The 13,918-nt window shown below is 43.8% G+C and overlaps 1 protein-coding gene across 1 annotated transcript in view; it reads right to left on the reverse strand.

Annotated features, from left to right (window-relative positions):
• The window catches only part of LOC122935461 (sulfotransferase 6B1-like), a 65,984-nt gene that overhangs the window by 21,272 nt on the left and 30,794 nt on the right, over positions 1 to 13,918 (reverse strand). Inside the window, exons 2-3 of the mRNA XM_044291227.1 lie at positions 10,463 to 10,602; positions 758 to 884 (exon numbers count right to left, since the gene is read on the reverse strand). Coding sequence (XP_044147162.1) covers positions 758 to 884; positions 10,463 to 10,602 — 267 coding nt within the window. The remainder of the gene's footprint in view (positions 1 to 757; positions 885 to 10,462; positions 10,603 to 13,918) is intronic.

Raw genomic sequence — 13,918 nt, forward strand, 5'->3', positions numbered from 1 at the left:
CTGGATAGAAATAAATCTTGTGACAATGCAGAAGCTTATGGAAACAATGCCACAGCGAATGCGTGCCGTAATCAAAGCTAAAGGCAGTCCAACAAAATGAGTGAGTGACCTTTTTTTTGGGTGGCGACTTTTTTTTTGGACAGGCAGTGTAGATCATCACTCTTTATTATATAAAAGATTCCACCAGACTAGCTCATGCAGTACCAGGCTACTCAACCACTAGTTTAACAGGGTACCAATATCTTTTGGACATGTTACAGGCTTAGTGGACCTGCCCTCAAATCAAGAGACATTGGATTCAGGTCTATTCCCTTATCTATTCAGCCACTGACTACAAGATCCAGGAGGGGCACTCCTAAGTAAAAAAATAAATAAAATTGCAGGTATATCCTCAAACTATAGGTGGTGTTAGACACCAGCTTCTCTATATGATCCTGCACAACTGCCAGTCCTCAAAATGGGTTAACCAGGTGCCTCTTACTTTTTTCCTCCGTTTAATTCCTCTCCCCTGTTTGCTGGACCAGCAACTCAGGGTAGACCTCTCAGAAGCATCTTGGAATAATCTTTTTCTCAATTAATCTTATTCCCCTTCTAATATACAGTGTTTTGTATTTGTGTTTTCATTGATGGTTCTTATTCTGTTGCTTATTTGTTCACTATTCCATCACCTTCACGGCCTCGCGGTAACATCCATTTCATGTTCAAAATGGCAAACCACAATCAAAATTATTGTTAATTTTTTTTTTTAATACAGTACCTTTACCAGCCATGAAGTCTGGGAAAAACTCATCCCAGCTATTGTAAGTGGGAAGAGCTGGGTTGTTATTGTAGAATTGAAAAAGTGACACTGCTGTATCTTTGGGATTCCGAAACACCACCAGCATCTGTTAAACAAAGTAGTTATAACAACACTAATGAGGCAATAATTTGTGATAGTTGTACATAGTTATTGATATGTGGGCAACAGACAGTTCAGTCCACAGGACCAGGACAGTTAGATGGTCTTATATATGTCAGAAACTGAACCATGTATGGTCAAACCTCTCCAAAAGACCAGATCTTTAAAAAGACCACCTTTGATTCAGATTCTAGTTTTGGCCTCTTCATTGAGAAGACCTCCTAGAAGATTACTTTTACTGTAATTGTAATAACACTAATCAGAGACTGAGTCATACTGTGCATCTGAACAATTATATAGTACTTATCCAAGCTGACACAGCAATTCATCTAAATAACACATTAATAGCAGATAATTAAAGAGGATAGGTGATAGGTGTCTGATCAGCAAGAGTCCGAGCAGCAGGGTACCCGATGATCTTGGTGGAGAGTCCATGTTCCCCTAGTTGAATGGAGCGGTGCATGTGCACTGCTATTCCAATCTGCTCTACAGGGCTGCCAGAGATTGCTGAGCTGAATGAGTTAAATGAGAGTTGAATGAAGAGGTGGACATGCATTCACATTTAGCTCTCTATTCAAGTGGAGAACAGTCAGACTTCTGCCGATCAAACACTTATTCCCGATCATGTGGATAGGGGAGAAGGTGTTGCAATAGGACAACCTGTTTAGCCCCTTAGGGCCTTTTTACATGTGCTGAGGATCAGGGAAATTATTGATAGCAAACATTCCTATGAACGCTCCATCCCAGTAGTCGGCTGTGTAAGGGTCCACTCACACGTCCGTTGTTTCTTTCCTGATCTGTTCCGTTTTTTGCGGAACAGATCTGGACCAGATCTGGACCCATTCATTTTCAATGGGTCCTGAAAAAAATCGGACAGCACAATGTCTGATTTTTTCCAGGACCCATTGAAAATGAATGGGTCCAGATCTGGTCCAGATCTGTTCCGCAAAAAACGGAACAGATCAGGAAAGAAACAACGGACGTGTGAATGGACCCTAAAGGTGCCGTAAATAATATACTTGTTTGTCAGGTGATTGCATCTTTCAAGCAGCACCAAACATCTTCGCTTGACAGCAGCGCATTGACCTGTGTAAATTGTGTTAAATAGGGACGATCCCTGATAGTAAGGGTCGTTCCCAATTATTGCCCACTCTATCAGCCAAAGTAAAAGGGCCCTCAATCCCAAAGATGTTTTGAATTCAATGTCCACTTACATAGTTACATACCGTAATTGATGAGGTTGGAAAAATACAAAAGTCCATCAAGTCCAACCTGTAATCCTGCTATATTGATCCGTGGAACAAATCCCTGGATCAATGTCCATCATCCTTTTAGTGATATTTTTGCATGTAGTGCTTTTTAGTGTGAGAAAAGTAATAAAAAATCAGCATCTTCAATTTAAAACTATAATGTTATATTTTTCACAATCAGGACTGAATCTAGTTAAACTGGGGGGGGAGGGGGGGGGGGGGTTGCCTGAAGAAGAGAAGTGTTGCATGGTCACAGTCAGGAGGACTGCTGGACCATATCCCCCCAAGGTATTTTGCGGTATTTTGCTGCTTCCACCAGGAGGACTGGTGGGTTGCACTGGTAACAGCTAGGAAACTGTCTGACCGTAGCCGAATACTGCAGTGTGAACACTGAGCTAGAGGTTAGTTAGGGAAAACCTCTGTATAGTGAGTGCCTAGCCAGTCAAGGGTTTATAGTTTTATGTTGATGTAACACGTTGTGATGTGAAGCTGTGACTTCATTGTACCAAGTGATGCCAAACTTGAAAGTGTGATGAGGTGTGTGACAAATAAAGCACTGTTTGAGCTTGAAAACCCCCTGTTTGATGAAAAGTCTGTCATTGCCAACCCCTGAAAGAGAGTGATCCCTTACAATATGGTGTATTGTGCTGCACGTTATTCTACGTACCATTGTTTAGGCTCCTATACGTGGCATCCTAATTAGCCTGCACAGGAGCTGATGTGGAGGACAAAGGGGGGGGGGGGGGGGTAAACGAATGCATTGGTGGCCAGTGAAGGATCCCCAGAGGTCTGCAAAGAAGCAGCCAAGGGAGCAGGAGGCTCCTCAGCAGAGAAGGAGGCTGTGCGATTATTTCCTATGGTTTGTGGGTGGACAGAGAGATAACTGGTGCCTGGGCTGACTACTGCAGAGCATGCAGGAGCGGGAGGACATGAGGCAGGAGTGGGGGGCGGGGCCACAGCACAGGATATATTACGGAGAGAGTCTGACTTGGGCTCAGGCGACATGGTGGTCAGGTGTGCCGAGCGGTCCACCGGCCACCAACAGAGAAAGAAGCTGGTGGAGCAGGAGGGGGCTCCTGCAAGCCAGCAAGCAAGCCAGCAGAAATAGCTGCCAAAAATGCCTTCTCGTCGGCCATACCTGCAGCAGCAAAATGCCAAGTGAAGGTGCCTGTGAAAAGAGGCTGGAATAGGTAAGCCCTCCTGTGACGAATACCGCACCTCACGGCTCCGCCTGAGATACGGTTTAGTCACTGGTTTCCAAGACGTGACATTACGCACTCCCTGGGAGCACGTAAGGTTAGCTTAATATAGTTTACATAAATATATAGGTGGGTGGCTCTCACCTAGTGGCTATGATGGGTGCTACTAACTCAGAATTGGGTGCCCGGACCCAAAGTGATTTGAAAATTTAAAACAAGAGGGAGAGTGAGCACTCACAACACCTAGGTCATACGATATATAGACTGTTTTAATTTTTAGGATAGGACCTACACGGTCAAAAGGGTAAAACAATTACACACCATTCACAATATAAAATACATTCAAAATAAAATAGAATAAAATTTGCAAATAGGTACCAATATCTATAATATACAGATGTCGGGGTAGAATCCTGTTGCCACAGTCTGTGTGGGTGTTAGTATTCAAAGAGAGCTCTTTAATAGGGAGAACTCCCTTTGGCAATTTATATGTAGCAGTGTCCGGTCACTGCCACTGCCTCCTATACCACACACCGCACATCAATAGGGACGTCCTGAAAGTTCCTCAGATAGATTACTTATAATAAATCGCTTATCTCCGGTGCAAACAGTCACTATAATAAACAGTCCCCCCGAGGGTGCTTAGTTCTTCTAGTTATTTGTAATGGCGTGGTCCGTGTCCAGAACAACAGTTTGGCAGTTCTTACCTGGTTCCTGGTAGTATGTCCTGCTGTGTGGCGTCTTACGGTCCTTCCACGAGACGAGCGATGCCGGCTGTTCAGGCGTCTTGCGTCGCAAGTCTCAGGCCGATTACGTCACAATATAGCGGGATTCAACAGGCAAGGACAATACCTGATCGGCGGTGTCCGCTGCTCCAAACTGGATCTGTGTTTTTTCACTGGAGATCTATTATCGCATGGCCATGCAATTTGTAAGAAGGTCCAGTAGATTAGGTGGGCGCTTTTTCCTTTCTTTCACCATAGGGTGCTTTTTCCTTTCTTTCTATTTTATTTTGAATGTATTTTATATTGTGAATGGTGTGTAATTGTTTTACCCTTTTGACCGTGTAGGTCCTATCCTAAAAATAAAAACATTCTATATATCGTATGACCTAGGTGTTGTGCTCACTCTCCCTCTTGTTTTAATATAGTTTACACAGACGCCTCCTGTCCACGCGGGCACAGAGAGGCAGGGGGTGAGGGAAGCGGTCTACGCGGCCTCCGGCCTAACTCCACACTCGCTCACAACCCTGACAAGCTGAGAGAGTCTTTTCACTGCCCCAGTGAAATAGAGCTTTCTTAGCTCGGTAGACTGCCACCAGTTCCTCGTTTAATATAAGCCCGCTCCGCTAACGGGATTATATAGGGTGAGAAACCAACCCACAGTAGCGTATAACTATGCCAAAACACGGACGTGGGGATTAGTGATCGAGATACAAGGACAACACAAGATTAAATTATATATTTCATTGCCTTAAGGGCGCACTAGACAATACACGATATACACAGAAAATATTTACAGTGGTCGGATGTGCAAATACAGGTGGTATGACACAACAGAATAAAACATAGCAAGGGTCAGTTACCAGATGGATGTGTAGTCCGTTGGGTTACAATGAGTTCTGGGGTGCAGTAATGCTTGGCTGTAGTCACATGGGGCAGTGATGTCAGCAGTTTGTCCACGGTCCCTCCAAACACAGTACTCAATGTGACCCTGGAGAAAGACCCTGGCTTCTGGCCTGCATGGGCCTTTTCACCTGTAGTCGGCCACTCCCCTCCCTGCCTCTGGGAGAACTCCATTCCTGCTTCCTGGTCCTGGTGGCCAAAGATCCACAAAACACCTTAGGGCCCATATCTCCAAACCAAAAGGGCATGGGGAGATGGTTCTTGGACCAACGGGTCCGCCTGGGTTCCGGCTACAGGCGGAGACCAAACATGGAGCTGTTATTAGGTTCCTGCAGGGTGATCTCCGTATCACCCCTTCCCGGCACCTGACCCCCAAACTACGACCAGGGGCATGTCCGTCTTGGCCCCAGGGTCGCAGATATATAACTGATTTATGCCTGTGATGGACAAGGCAATTCAAAATGGATTTTGATTGATCTGGGTAATAGCTGAGACCCCCTACAGTTTTTTTTTCCCCCTGTAGGATGAGTTGGCCTCCATGCTGACCTAGTGAGGTGTAAATTTGTACACATGTGGCCTGCTTAAAGCCAGGACCCCTATGGAGTTCACTCCCTCGGCTATCTGACAGTAAATGGCTGGAATTAGATCATAATTCCACATTCCTCACACCTCCCTTTTTTATTTACTCTAGGGGAGGGGCAGGAGCAACCATCTTGGCTGTCCACCAAAAGAGGGAGGAGGGGAGTGACCAGCAACCCCTATAAGGCAGCAGCAGTGACTGTGGACAAAAACACCCCTGCGGGCCAAACCACAATGCCTCCCAGCAGGAAGACATGAATAGTTTAACCCATGGGCTCCCAATGCAGTCACTGCAAAAACACCCTGTTTGAGAAAAGTCTGTCATTGCCAACCCCTGAAAGACAGCGATCCCTTACAATATGGAGTATGGTGCTGCACGTCATTTTGTGTATGATTGTTCAGGCTCCTGTATGCGGCACTGCAGTGGTGTGCTTTTATTACCATGATTTTTCTGAACTGCATTGCCTTTTAACATGTTAAGCTAAATGATTACCCCATTTCTGATGGAGGGTATTAATTATATACTCCATCATAATTATTTCTATTTTGAGGGCGACCATTATTTACAGCTTTGTGGGACAGCTATGGGGACCAGGTTTGCCCCAAGCTACGCAAATTTATTTTTGGCACAATGGGAACATGTTAACATCACCCCGAGGCTGGGGGTGGACCTGGTCCTCTGGCGTCGCTACATAGATGACGTCCTCTTTATCTGGGGGGGGTGCGATGCCCACCAACTATGCCCCTTTCTGGAGAGCCTCAACAACAATGACATGAATTTAGTTTTTTCATCCAAGGTGGGAGAGGAATTTACAGAGTTCCTGGATATCCAAATCTCACGACGAGAAAATCAATATATATGTAACACCCACTATAAACCGACAGCTAGAAATAGCTTTATACCCTTTTCTAGCTGTCACTTACCCCAATGGCTCCTAAATATTCCGTTAGGTCAGTTCCGTCGAATTAGACAGAATTGCACCGACGAGACAGAATTCGAATCTGAAGCCCAGAAAATGAAATCACAATTTGAGTGTAAGAATTACCCAGAGAGAATCTTACAGGATGCCCTAGAAAAAACAAGAAAAATAGATAGGAGGACATTTTTTCAGCCACGTATGCACAAAGACACTATACAAGAGCATGAATTAAGGATAATTTTACCCTACAGTGCACAATTCAAGCAAGTTCGTCACATTATAAATCAACATTGGCACTTTTTATTAAGAGACAAGATCATTGGACCGACACTTCACACCTTTCCCCTTATCACATTCACCAAATCACCAAATTTAGGCATTAAAATTGCACCATCAGTTAAAAATCACAAGAAAAGAGAAGCACCGACTGTCCAAAAATGGCTGAATATAAATGGGTTTTTCAGATGCGGGAGGTGTCTAGGGTGTAGGAGCACCTCATTCCCAAAGAAGACTAGTAAGGTTCAATCCACTCAAAACCAGTTTGCTATGGACATCAAAGATTGCCTAACATGCGACTCCTCCAGTGTGGTCTACCTTATCCAGTGCCCCTGCCAGAAACAATACATCGGCAGAACAAAACGACCCCTGAGAGTAAGGATAAGAGAACATTTAAACAATATCAAAAAAGGATATGAGAACCATACCTTATCCAAACATTTTAAGGTGGCACATAATAGTAACCTCAGGGGTATCATATTTGTGGCCCTGGAGAAGGTGGACACACACTGGAGGGGCGGCAATCACATTATGAGGATGTCACGGGCAGAATCGAGAAGGATTTATGATTTCGGCAGCCTCCTTCCTGCAGGCCTGAATTCAGACCTTGAAATTTTTGGGTTTAATTGAAAGTATAACAACATCTGGATACAATACTGAGGAATGAGATAAGATCAGTGGCAATATATAACAAAACACCCCACTGTATGTAACATCAAAATACCACAAAAGAAATTCCCACTCACGTCTCCAAAATTAAAATAGGTGACCCACCGGATATTAAATATACTTAGAAAAATAAAACAAAATAAAATCAAAAAACTGAAAAGGTTAAACAGATAGCTGTCATAGAACTAGGAATAAAGAGAACTGACGGATTATTCTTCTCTTTTTTACATTTTTATATTTATATATATATATTCATATATGTATGTATTTTATTATTATTTTTTATTTTTCATATATGAACTTATACATACTCTCTTATATATGCATGATCTGACACATGAGTGTGTATATATAAAAAAAGAAGAAAAAAACGATGCCAAAAGAAAACGCATGAAAAAAACGTATATCGGAGAGACTTGAATAGATGAGATGCAATTTGATCCGAGATATATTAACATCGAGAAACCATGTCTGAGAACATTGGAATATTTTGAGAGATAGGTTTAATAATGTCCAGAAAACCGGGACATCTGTTTCCATTGCCAGACAAATCTGAAACACTTGGAAGTCACAGCATGTTTTTTCGGAAGACTCGCCGATAGGGCTATAGTGGAAATTATTCTGATAAAAGTCTATATGGCTATAGAAGCATTATATATTATATTATTATATATTGTAACAATTTGATATAGCAATTATTATATATAGAGACCGTTGCAATATCATATGAAAACTGCTTTTCCTGGACATATCTGTATAGCTATCGACAGAGAAACGATATGCGGACCAAAAAGATATTACAACAAAAAAGATATTACAACATGAAAGGTCATAGAACTAAGACTCTATATATACAAAAACCGCTTGGAAAATCACTTGGTGGTTTTCCACATGAGAAACTGCACAGAGAATTTGCATAATCAGAGGAGTGTGTCACAAGTGCCAAGCCCCACAAATCAGGTGAAATCAACTAAAAGGATAATGAGGAAGGTATAAAGTCAAGATCACAGAACACACAGGTCACCCACTGAGGAAGAGACTAGGAGGTCTCGAAACGCGTCTGGACGATTACCTGTGTGATATAGAATTTCTACAATACATGGCCATGTACTAATACAAGAAAATCCGATTGAGAACTTCTAAAAACATAAACAAACAAAAAAAAAAAGCGCTATCGGAAGAAGCATCACTCTACTCACGTGTGTATCAAGCCTACGCAAGACGAAATCTCGACTAAACCGGAACTGACATTACCAGAGCGGAGAACAGCTGATCTGTGGGACGCCACAGTAAGACATTCCCGCATTATACACACCGGACGAGACATCGTATCGAGGCACACAGTGAGTAGCAATAAGTATCTAAACAGATCGACATTTCATAAAGACACAAAACCTCCCCCTTTTCAGAGGGATAACAGCCCATATTACGGCTGAGACTGTACAGGACGCACCTGGCATAACAAGGACATTATAGACTGGATGGACACTCTGAATGCTACATTGGAGATGTATACCCTCTAATGCATCATTCCAGCAACTATCGGCTTGGACACTATAACACACAGAGACACTCTGTAACAACGCTACCGTTTTTGTCGCTGACATTGCTCTAAGTGAGGCTGGGGAAATCGCTCTGACTGAGCTAGCTGCGATCTAATCAATCACCCCCACAGGGGAGATACGGATGCAGACAGCCCGATCAAGCGAATTTGATATTTGATATTCCTGCATAGAATTTTTTATTTAATTTTTTATTTAAGATTTTAACATATATTTTATTGTGATTGTTTGATCTAGGCAGACATATGTGTATTTATTAATAATAATAATAAACTGTAATACTTTTCTCCACGTGAATACAAGTGTTTTGAGTGCCGGCTCCATCTTTTTGCCACATGGGGCAGTGATGTCAGCAGTTTGTCCACGGTCCCTCCAAACACAGTACTCAATGTGACCCTGGAGAAAGACCCTGGCTTCTGGCCTGCATGGGCCTTTTCACCTGTAGTCGGCCACTCCCCTCCCTGCCTCTGGGAGAACTCCATTCCTGCTTCCTGGTCCTGGTGGCCAAAGATCCACAAAACACCTTAGGGCCCATATCTCCAAACCAAAAGGGCATGGGGAGATGGTTCTTGGACCAACGGGTCCGCCTGGGTTCCGGCTACAGGCGGAGACCAAACATGGAGCTGTTATTAGGTTCCTGCAGGGTGATCTCTGTATCACCCCTTCCCGGCACCTGACCCCCAAACTACGACCAGGGGCATGTCCGTCTTGGCCCCAGGGTCGCAGATATATAACTGATTTATGCCTGTGATGGACAAGGCAATTCAAAATGGATTTTGATTGATCTGGGTAATAGCTGAGACCCCCTACAGTTTTTTTTTTCCCCTGTAGGATGAGTTGGCCTCCATGCTGACCTAGTGAGGTGTAAATTTGTACACATGTGGCCTGCTTAAAGCCAGGACCCCTGTGGAGTTCACTCCCTCGGCTATCTGACAGTAAATGGCTGGAATTAGATCATAATTCCACATTCCTCACACCTCCCTTTTTTATTTACTCTAGGGGAGGGGCAGGAGCAACCATCTTGGCTGTCCACCAAAAGAGGGAGGAGGGGAGTGACCAGCAACCCCTATAAGGCAGCAGCAGTGACTGTGGACAAAAACACCCCTGCGGGCCAAACCACAATGCCTCCCAGCAGGAAGACATGAATAGTTTAACCCATGGGCTCCCAATGCAGTCACTGCAAAAACACCCTGTTTGTTGAAAAGTCTGTCATTGCCAACCCCTGAAAGACAGCGATCCCTTACAATATGGAGTATGGTGCTGCACGTCATTTTGTGTATGATTGTTCAGACTCCTGTATGCGGCACTGCAGTGTGCTTTTATTACCATGATTTTTCTGAACTGCATTGCCTTTTAACATGTTAAGCTAAATGATTACCCCATTTTTTGCAACGGACAGAGAGTTTCTCACAAACATGTCCAATATGTTACTGAAAGAAATATACACATATAATTAATTATACAAGATCAGAGACTAAACTCACCTTTACTTTCTTATCAAAAAATGATTGTGGTATGTTGTCATACTTCAAGTGTGACCCTAGGAATCTGGGTGAAGGTTCAACTTTTAGCTTCTGAAAAATAAATAGTTTCTTTTGATTAATGTGGTACAGTTCAAACAAGGCTAAAGAATTAAAGGGGTTCTCCGGAAATTAAAAATAAATATATTCACAAATACCTTTCATTACTTAAAATGGCTTGATTTGTCTAGGGAGCAATCATTAGGAGAAATAAAATGGCCGCCGCCCTATCAGTACACACAAAACCTGTCCTAATCACACAGGAGGACTAGTTACTTTACCACAATGAGCTCTAGTGCTGCCTCATCCTCCTCTCTGCTCTGTTTGTCAGGAATCTCTGTGGGAAAGGAGATGACGAGGAGACATGAGAGGAGGGTCGGGTGGGGCTAATGAGCAGTAGCACTTGTTTACAGTCTCCATTACCATGGCAACACATTACCACAGCCTGTCCTGTCTGTCCTCTCTGTACTTCATGTCTCCTAATGAACTAAATTCCCCAGAGATTTAGCTAAAGTTATTATCATCTATATTCAGGATCATAATTAGGCAAGAGCAAATCAAAACTGACAAAGTGGAATTCGATCCGAATTATAGGAATTATTCGATTCACACCAAATCCAAATTTCCTCACGCTTCGTGGTAACAAATCCAATTTTTTCCTAAAATGGCTGCTGCACATGTTAGGACATGGAGCAAGGAACTCTGGGAACGAGGGATCACCCACAATGCCATGTATGCAGCCAATCAGCAGCCATCCAGCCCTGTGATGTCACAGCCCTATAAATAGCCTCAGCCATCTTGGATTCAGCCATTTTTCAGTGTACTGAGAGAGAAATCAGCAGGCGCTGGGACAGTGCTAGGAAAGACGTGACAACGTATATTTTGCTCAATAGAAATTCAGGGAAAGAGCATTAGAAGTGTAGGGAAAAAATAGGGAGGAATTATTCCCCAGTATTGAAGCAGAACAGGGTTCAATAGGGGTGTTTACAGCCTGGGTAATAGGAACAATCCTATTACACCTTGCTGTACTGACTGTGGCTCCAAATTGCCATTATACTGCTGCTCATTTCAGGTTTGCAATACCTCTGTAATTCCAGCAAACCGTTCTTGTTATTGGGGTCTTATTAGCCCTTGTGCGGTGCAGTTATATATATCTTCTAAAGTCTTTTTTTGGTGTGTATTAGTAGGGGAAAGGGCCTGATAGCCGTTGTGTGGTTAAGTGAGAAAATTACAGCCCTTTTTGGGGCTTAAGCCGGATTGGGACTAATGCACACTGGAGCACTATGATGCACTGACTGGGTCAGGTGTAGATAATAGTTAATAGTTTTTGTTTGTGACGCCAATTGCAGTGTGCGCAGGTTATAGTCTCAGGGCCCTTTAAGGTGTTGCAACTCACATACCAGGTGAGGAATGCCAAAGGGGGATAATGTCTCTGTGTAGCAGTAGTGCTAGTGTCAACGGTGTCTCCTACCTTGGTACGGCTGGACTCCTGGATCCTGGCTCACGTGCAATAAATTGAGTGTTGCTAGTAGGAGTAATTGAGGAATAAATGAGATCCAGACTAGTAATATAATCCAACTTGTCTTTACTGGATGTAGCATGAGTCCACATGAGATACAGCATTAGTCCTTTAGGTCCCAGCAGGTATTGGCAATATGCGGCAGGGATCAATATCTCTTCTGCTTCTTATCATATGCCTGGAGAATATGGCAGGTATCTATCTTCTGCTCTATCTTCTGCTTGATGTGGGCCTGACTAGCTGAGGAGGAATTTGGATTCTCCTGGTCTCTGCATATGTACTCACAGCTATGCTCACAGAGAATGCTCTTCCTGGAGGCTGAAGGTGGCTGCTTGCTTGTCAACCAGCTGAGGCTGATGACTCAGGCTGGGAATGTTCTCTGCTCTCAACCGAGACAGGGTCCTGGTTTGGGATCCCTAGAACTGGGAGCTCCTACTAACACAACCTTCCCCTAGCTGGGGTGGCTGGTACACTCACTGAACTTCCTTTTCCTCCCCATGAGACAGGACATGGGACCAGCCCACTTCTGCTCATAATGGGGGGAGATAAACTGGAATGTACTATTTCAGTTTAGAAATACTAAACTGACACTAGGTTCCTTGTCACACATTGCTGCCACCTGCTGGTGTACATAGAAAACTACAGCAAATATATAAAACAGGCCTAGAAAATGCAGATAATGAAAATAAATTATACAGACTGACAATACACATACACTTAACATGTGGTAGCGGGGAAAAAGAGTTACATATTAGTGGCAAAAAAAAATATTATTTGCCATTCACGGCCACAGTTATATGTTCGAAAGCCTTTTTTTTGGCGTGTATTAGTGGAGAAAAATAAAAAAGGCTTATTAGCTGTTGTGTGGTGAAGTGAGAAAATGAAAGCCCTTTTTGGCGTGTATTAATTTCCTTTTTATTTACTTATTTGATCTAACAGTATGTCAGACAGAGAAGTGCCAGGTTCTGCACAGGGGCACAGGCCTAATTGTTTCTGGCGCAGGCACAGGTCTCAGCAGAGTAAGAAGGTGTGGCAGCAGGGGTCACTTCGAGAGGCCTTAGCTCCCAGTGTCAGCTAGTGGTTGTGTCTTGACTAGCAACCCAGCGGTTCTTGAATGGTTGTCTCGATCTTCGTTGCAAGTGATATCAGACACCACCAGCCAACAGACGGTGGGTTCGTCAGACACAACCCTTAGTTGGCATGGCCTGGGAGCAGGCCCTGTGTCCTCACCTGTCCTCAACTTGCCTCTGTCCTTTTCTGTTCCCTCAGTCAGAGAAGTACTATATGTTGTGGGCTCATCTTCACTATACAGCGAGGACAAGCTACTAGAGGACACTCAGCAGCTACTGCCCAGCCAAGGTCTGGAGGAGACACCCGCCGCTTCCGCCAGTAGGCAGGCAAGTAGTGATGAGGAGAGTGGCGTGGGAGATGGTGTTGCTGCAGCGAACCATACAGCAGGGGCAATCTGTGAGCGCATGGTGGGCTGATGGGGGTAGTAGTCGTACTCACGATTTTTGTAGCACCTTGGGCCGGCATGCAGTGATGCTGAAGATAGCACTAAATCCTCTAGTACAGGGATCACCAGCCAGATGGTAGTTGAGGTGCCCTTGATGGTATAGGTGTTTAGGGTGCTTTCGAGGCTGGGACCCTGGTTGTTCGTGATGCCAGCACCGTTAAGTACAAAGGTTGGTGGTGGAAAAGATGAGAAGTCGGTTATAGTAAAACAGTTGAACTTTTACTTAAATCACTTGTCTCCAGGTAGTCAGTACAGTTCATTTATACGGCATAAAGATATGACTCAGTGTCACGGTCCCTCCAGTGACAAAGTTTAGAAGATCTGAGAGACTGGCTGCACGTTAGGTCATCTGACAGCCTATCTGTTTTCACTTGCAGTGTTGTTG

This window comes from Bufo gargarizans, chromosome 4 (genome assembly GCF_014858855.1).
Source record: "Bufo gargarizans isolate SCDJY-AF-19 chromosome 4, ASM1485885v1, whole genome shotgun sequence".
Lineage (NCBI taxonomy): Eukaryota > Metazoa > Chordata > Amphibia > Anura > Bufonidae > Bufo > Bufo gargarizans.